The 7,655-nt window shown below is 31.9% G+C and overlaps 1 protein-coding gene across 1 annotated transcript; it reads left to right on the top strand.

The window, feature by feature from the left end:
- Positions 1 to 3,886: 3,886 nt before the first annotated feature.
- Positions 3,887 to 6,935, top strand: LOC143636460 (coniferyl alcohol acyltransferase-like). The gene is made up of 3 exons (XM_077104046.1): positions 3,887 to 4,454; positions 5,776 to 6,333; positions 6,525 to 6,935. The coding sequence occupies exons 1-3, from the start codon at positions 4,035 to 4,037 to the stop codon at positions 6,933 to 6,935; spliced, it is 1,389 nt and encodes a 462-aa protein (XP_076960161.1). The 5' UTR covers positions 3,887 to 4,034.
- Positions 6,936 to 7,655: the final 720 nt, after the last annotated feature.

Raw genomic sequence — 7,655 nt, 5'->3', positions numbered from 1 at the left:
CCGTCCAATGCTTTACTAACAACCTCTTCACAATCAGGCCTACCCAGCCAAGAATTGAACCAATGAAAAGGTTTCTGACCAAAATATCAACTAAAGAAAGAACCAAAGGCAAATGATCCGACCGTTCTCTAGGAAGGGCTCTCAAACAGGCATTTGGCCATTTGTTGAAAATCCCAGAGCAAACAAACACCCTGTCTATTTTACTTAATTTGCAACCTTCCCTGCTAGCTCAGTAGGTATATTTCATACCTTTCATGTTGTACTCCCTAAGTTCTGTTTCAAAAATAAAATCATTAAAATCCATGGCCCCCACCGGATCAAACAAAGTATTTTTCCTGTCTTCAGGAAAGCGAACTGAATTAAAATCCCCCAAAACAACCCACCACCCTGCCCCGATTGAATCACCTGAATAATCTCCTGCCATAGAACCCTTTTAATTGTATTATTCTGAGGGGCATAAACATTCATTATGTTCAACCTGTGATTCCCATCCTGAAGCCAGCCCGATGTAACCAAAAAATTATCATGCTTAATCGAACTTTCCTTTTGAAACACATTTGAATCCCACATACTGACCCCCCACCCCCTGATCTACCATCGGCGTTAACCTAGTATAAAATTTTTAATCTTACCATTATACCCATGCAATTAATTAAATGAAAAAATAAAAAGAAAAATTTTGATTGCTTGTAATGATTTCTCGCATTTCTTGTACTAAAATCATTTCTCGCCTGAAGTTAACCCTATATATATATATATATATATATATATATATATATATATATATATATATATATATATATATATATATATATGTAAAGAGAGGGAGATTTAACACCCCCTCCCCTATAGGTATATTCTTTTAGAGCTACCATTAGCCACCGCTGTTGCTACCAACATCAGCAAACACTACAACCATAACTACTGGCAACCATTTTCGACGGAAAAAAGAGGCGATGTGTAGCCCAATTTGGGAAATCAAAGTGGTTTGTGTTTAGGGTTGTGATCAGAAAGACGAAGAGGTTTGTGACGTTTTAGGTCAATGAAAATTTTTGGTCATACTATATGTATATGGTATCAAACATGGTTTACAACAGAAAACTAAGTTATGCTATTTTCGTCACAAGATTAATTGGATAATATTAGCATTGATTATGTTACAAGTATCATACACTTATTGTAATGACAATGTTGGCTCAGAGGTGAGGCACGAATGCGCCAATGCTTAGGGCCCATTCTGGCGGGGCCATGAAACTTATTTTCCTAATTATATATATAGAAACAGGATCAAATACATTTTATTTTTAACATGAAAACAGTGAGAACCAATTTGCTGTTATTATTAGGTTTATTTTTATAAGTGTTTGCTGTTATTTTTTGTTCGTATTTTCTAATTTTTGATTATGAGACGTTATAAGTATTTGCTTGTTTATATTTTGTTGTTATTATTAGATTTTTTTCTTTTGCTGATATAAGTATTTGTTGATATTTGCTGTTATTATTTTGTTCTTGATTTTGATTCTTTTGTTGTAATTTTTAGGTTTTTTTCTTTGTTATTGCAAATAATTGTTTATGTAGATTGGTATTGTAGTTGATTTTGTTTCTTACGTTTTCATTTTTGTATAAATTGATATTATTTCCTACGTTCTCATGTTAAGACTAAAATGCACATGAACCTTCCCCTATATATATATATATATTGCTTGGTAAAATAAAATAAAAAACAATTTAATAAATAATATATTGATTTGTAATCTAACTTACCGTTACTTAAAACTAGTTACTAAAAGAAGAACATTAATATTTTACTAACATACCCTTCTATTTAACTAATTAGAAAATAAAAATGAAATTATGTGATCGGTTATGTTCAGTTCTCACACTAAAATCATTTCTAACATAACCATACATACACACACACACATATATATATAATATTTCAGGATCAAATACATTTTATTATTAAAATGAAAACAGTGAGAAACAATTTGTTGTTATTATTATGTTTGATTTTATAGTTGTATGTTGTTTTATTTTCTTCGTGTATGCTAATTTTCGATTATGAGACTTTATTAGTATTTGTTGATTTATATTTTGTTGTTACTATTAGGTTTTTTTTCTTAAGTTATTATTTTGGTGCTGATTTTGATTCTTTTGTTGTTGTTATTAAGTTTTTTTTCTTTGTTATTATAAAACATTTTATGTAGATTGGTTTTTTAGTTGACATTGTTTCCTACGTTCTCATTTTTGGTAGATTAGTAGTGTTTCCTGTGCTCTCATGTTAAGATTATTTTGTACATAAACCTTCTCATATATATTAATTTTTTTTTATAAAATATAGGTTTTAAATAAGTCACTCATTTAACCCGGCAATCAATACACCTTTAACCCACCATATTTTGTTGTAATTTTTAGGTTTTTTTCTTTGTTATTGCAAATAATTGTTTATGTAGATTGGTATTGTAGTTGATATTGTTTCTTACGTTTTCATTTTTGTATAAATTGATATTATTTCCTACGTTCTCATGTTAAGACTAAAATGCACATGAACCTTCCCCTATATATATATATATATATATTGCTTGGTAAAATAAAATAAAAAACAACTTAATAAATAATATATTGATTTGTAATCTAACTTACCGTTACTTAAAACTAGTTACTAAAAGAAGAACATTAATATTTTACTAACATACCCTTCTATTTAACTAATTAGAAAATAAAAATGAAATTATGTGATCGGTTATGTTCAGTTCTCACACTAAAATCATTTCAAACATAACCATACACACACACACACATATATATATATAATATTTCAGGATCAAATACATATTATTATTAATATGAAAACAGTGAGAAACAATTTGTTGTTATTATTATGTTTGATTTTATAGTTGTATGTTGTTTTATTTTCTTCGTGTATGCTAATTTTCGATTATGAGACTTTATTAGTATTTGTTGATTTATATTTTGTTGTTACTATTAGGTTTTTTTTTTTTCTTAAGTTGTTATTATTTTGGTGCTGATTTTGATTCTTTTGTTGTTGTTATTAAGTTTTTTTTCTTTGTTATTATAAAACATTTTATGTAGATTGGTTTTTTAGTTGACATTGTTTCCTACGTTCTCATTTTTGGTAGATTAGTAGTGTTTCCTGTGCTCTCATGTTAAGATTATTTTGTACATAAACCTTCCCATATATATTAATTTTTTTTTTATAAAATATAGGTTTTAAATAAGTCACTCATTTAACCCGGCAATCAATACACCTTTAACCCACCATATATTATGCTGAAGCAATACATTATGCCCACAAATTTTAATAGGTCGGGTCTAGTATGGGAATCAAACTGCAATACTACACTACCATTGTGAACGGTGAATGGATCTGCTCAAAATCATGCAGTCGATCAAACATAAAACGACTTCCAATTTTCAAACATAACATGTCAAAATCTGAATTGCTGAATACAACATTCGATTACGATATCCCTTGGAAGCAACCTCTTTATTCCATAGAGGTAAGGTTTACCTATATCCCACCCTCCTCAAACCATACTAATAGTTTTGCTATATGTGGGATTTATTGGATATGTTTGTTGTTGTTTTTTATGGTTTTGTTTATTGATGCAATAACTTTATTTTATTTATTGTTATTACATTTATTGTAGATAGCATGAAAAAAAGTTATATATAAATGTTATTTTTAGTATTGTTTGAAGCATTCAAAATCTACAATGTTGTGTATTATGGACATAAATATCATACATGGTTTTGGACATGGAAGCCAGTTATATTGTATGGTCCCACACTCCCACAGCTAGTGTAATGCTGCTATACAAAATGATTTGATTTCATTTGACTTATTAAATTGATAAGTCGGATTAAATATAACATGTACAGTTGCTTTCCAACTTGAAATATGAGTCATCTTACACCAATCTACACCTATAAATAGTGCCCATAGTTTGCTAAGTAATGTCATCCAAACCTGCACGATTTCTGCACCTCTCTCTATATATCTCTCTCTAGACATGGGCATTGGGGATGATAGTTTCTTGGTGAAGGTGATTGAGAATGAAGTGGTACATGCAAAAGAACCATGGGTTGACCACTGGTTACCCTTCACAAACTTTGATTTACTTGTGCCACCTTCGGATATTGGCTCAATCTTTTTCTACAAGAAGCCCTCCCATGAAAATTTTCCCACCATTGTAAACACCCTAAAAGCTTCACTATCTCGAGCTCTCACCCTCTACCCTCCCCTTGCGGGTGAGATAGCATGGAATGAAGCTGCCGGAGAGAATCAAATTCACTGCAACAACCGAGGCATTTGCTTCATTGAAGCTTTCGCCGACGTAGTGCTCAAGGAACTGGATCTTTACAGACCAGATGAGTGCATAGAGGGTAAACTAATGCCCAAGAAACTACAACATGGTGCTCTTGGTATCCAGGTAGTAACTAGTTCTAACCTATTACGACTTAGGCCATACGTAATGGGGTATCATAGGGGTGGTGGATAAAGCCCCTACACCACTGCTTGCGGCAGTATAGGGGCGTGATGAATTGATGACATGGGAAAAAATGCCTCTTAAGGACCATTAACCGTTACCACATTACGCTTGTCATTATGGTTTAAAAATTACGCCTTACTAGCCACCCTTTTTAACTCATCACAGTATCACCTTCCACATAAAAGTAGTATAGGGGCGTGATGAATTGATGACATGGGAAAAGATTGCCTCTTAAGGACCATTAACCGTTACCACATTACGCTTGTCATTATGGTTTAAAAATTACGCCTTACTAGCCACCCTTTTTAACTCATCACAGTATCACCTTCCACATAAAAGTGTGGAACTGATATATCTAATGCATTTCTAAACCTATACTTCACATTTTAAAACATCTTTTATTTGCATAATAAAATTGTTACTCCTTACAATAACTATCCGTATGCTATTAACTGGATGTCGCTTTTTATTTATTGGTTCATAATTAATTAAGTCATTAAAATAAATTATTTGTTTTTTATAAATGTTATATATATCATTAAAAGAAAATATTGTGTAATATTTTATTATGTGTTTTGAGAAGCTGTTTCTTAACAAACTTAATATATAAAGATGAAATTATAACATTTCATATCTGCATAACTATAGCAAGTGTAACCGATAGTTCATAAAAATTTAAACTTAAAATTGTTAAAACTTAATTATTATCATCCCCCCAAAAGAAAGAAAAAAAAATATGTCTGAGCATGAAATGAATGCCTTCTTTTTCTTCTTTATGGTGTAGTCGCAAAGTATAGGGTTTATAAAAGAATTTATTGGTCCATTCACATCGAATTAATAATTAAAGAGAATAATAGAAAATTCTTAAAATAAACCTATTCATATATATATAACTTATTACTCCATTTATCCACCTTCGTACAAAACACAAAAAGAATAAAGCTATAGATTGTCACACATATAATGTGCCTACGTGGATGCATACATCTTCTTCGCACAAAAGTGGACGAGCGGGTAGGTGCGTTTTCACATAAAGGTCAACTTCTGGATTTGGTTTTCAAATTAATCAGACAAATTCATTTTGTAAAATTAAGAAGTGAAGTGTATTTTGAAAAAGTTGACTATTCTTATTATATATTACTTTATATCTTACTATGGGAATTTTCATCAAATCTAGAATTGCCTTCTAACAGTTTGGCAGTTTGCTATTATTATAAATGAACATATTGCAATAGATTATTAATCCTTAATAAAAATGCAGGTTACGAAATTAAAATGTGATGGAATAGTGATAGGGGTTATGGTTGATCATCGAATAGTTGACGGTTACTCAGCTAACATGTTTATTTCAACATGGGCAGACATGACTAGATCGAAAACCCCTTCCATGATCCCCTCCTATGGGAGCTCACACCTAAAACCAAGGTCCCCAACATTTTATTCACCATTAATAGACAATGTATTTGCTCCATTTCTACCGCCACCATCCCACCCCGACAATGACATAGGCATAGATGATAAGTACCGACTTGTTAATCGTGTATACTACATTGAGGGTGAGCAACTTAACAAATTACAACTATTGGCGAATGAAAACGGGTGTAGGAGGTCTAAGTTGGTGGCATTCACCTCTTTCTTGTGGAAATCAGTAGCATTGAGCATGGAAAACTCAGGAAAACAAAACCAATCATGTAATGTGATTATCGCCGTAGATGGAAGAAGACGGTTGAGTGAGGAAGAAGATAAAGAGAAACAAAAACTTATGGTATCACACTTTGGAAATGTTTTGTCAATGCCATATGGGTCTAAAACACCAGAGGTAATAAATTTTCTTTAGGATGTTTATAAGCTTTGATAACTATTACAAAATTGGCTAACAACAAATCAAAGATATGCATATACACCTTTTGCTTGTTTTCTTCAAAACGTAAATCTTAAATACTAATACCATAAAATGATGAAACGATGATTGTGAACCTTATTAACCAACTCTTTTGACTAATTAATTAGGAGTTAAAGGAGATGTCACTATGCAATGTTGCCACAGAGGTACAAGAGTTCTTGAAGCCTGCCACTACGAAAGAACATTTCTTGGACATAATAGATTGGGTCGAAGAACAAAAGCCACGACCACTCATATCAAAGGCTTCGGTCGGTGAAGAGATCACGTCATTCACAGTTTCAGCAGGACAAAGATTTGAGACCATGGATGAGATAGATTTTGGGTGGGGCAAGGTGACATTCGGATCATGTCATGTCCCGTCGTCAAGGAAGGATTCTTTTGTGATGACGATGGGTAGTCCGAAAAACAATGAGGATTGGGTGGTTTACATGCGTATGCCATTAAAGTACACGATTTTCATCGAGGAACATGCCAGTCATGTGTTCAAACCCTTTGATACTGACTACATACAGATTTGATATTGACTACATCCAGATTTAATGCATGGAGCCTTATTCTCTGGACCTACATAAATTTGATCAAGTGTGTTTCAATGGTTTTTTTTTGTTACAAATGGCATTGTTGTTTACTTTGTGTATGTGTTGATATTCCATAGTGTTTGTATGATCTTAAAGTTTATTGTATCATGTTTTGAATGATAATGAATGTCATCATTTAATCTTTAGTTTTTCATAGTAAATGAATATATATGCTTGTTAATTCAGTTGTGATGTTACTGAACACAAAGGATTACTACTTACGACAAGAGCCTTATTTGTGTCAAGTCAAGAGTTACGTAGACATGTTGTCATAGATACAAGTCTTTAGGTTGAAGTTCGTTTTATATTCAAATTTGTTAGTCTATCTCTAACCATCCTAAACCCTTGTTATGGTCATCTGTCACCCCAATATTTTTAAAAAATTTTATTTAACTACAGTTACTAACTTACTTTTTAATAGAAACTAGTAGTATTATTACCCTCGCGTTGTAGCGGGCACGTTAAACCATAAAACAGGTCGAGTTTGCATTATGTGTTCGAATGGACAAAAAGTTCAACATGTGACAAACACCTAAATGATGTTATGCTTCGTTTTAGTAAAGCAGTATATAACACTTTCATAATACCTGAAAGCAACATAAAATAACTCTTATCGTTCTGTACGTCCAGAATTATGTTCGTATACATTGATAACTTAAT

This window comes from Bidens hawaiensis, unplaced genomic scaffold, assembly GCF_021521415.1.
Source record: "Bidens hawaiensis isolate Kalapana, Puna unplaced genomic scaffold, B.hawaiensis_p1.1 tig00007983_1, whole genome shotgun sequence".
Taxonomy (NCBI): Eukaryota; Viridiplantae; Streptophyta; class Magnoliopsida; order Asterales; family Asteraceae; genus Bidens; species Bidens hawaiensis.
This window is presented reverse-complemented; position numbering and strand designations above follow the sequence as displayed.

What these genes read in the sequence shown, in the direction of transcription:
- LOC143636460 (XM_077104046.1), top strand. Translation starts at nt 4,035, where the DNA reads ATGGGCATTGGGGATGATAGTTTCTTGGTGAAGGTGATTGAGAATGAA. An exon ending in ATGGTGCTCTTGGTATCCAG is followed by an intron (nt 4,455 to 5,775) that starts GTAGTAACTAGT and finishes ATAAAAATGCAG; the next exon opens with GTTACGAAATTAAAATGTGA. An exon ending in ATGGGTCTAAAACACCAGAG is followed by an intron (nt 6,334 to 6,524) that starts GTAATAAATTTT and finishes CTAATTAATTAG; the next exon opens with GAGTTAAAGGAGATGTCACT.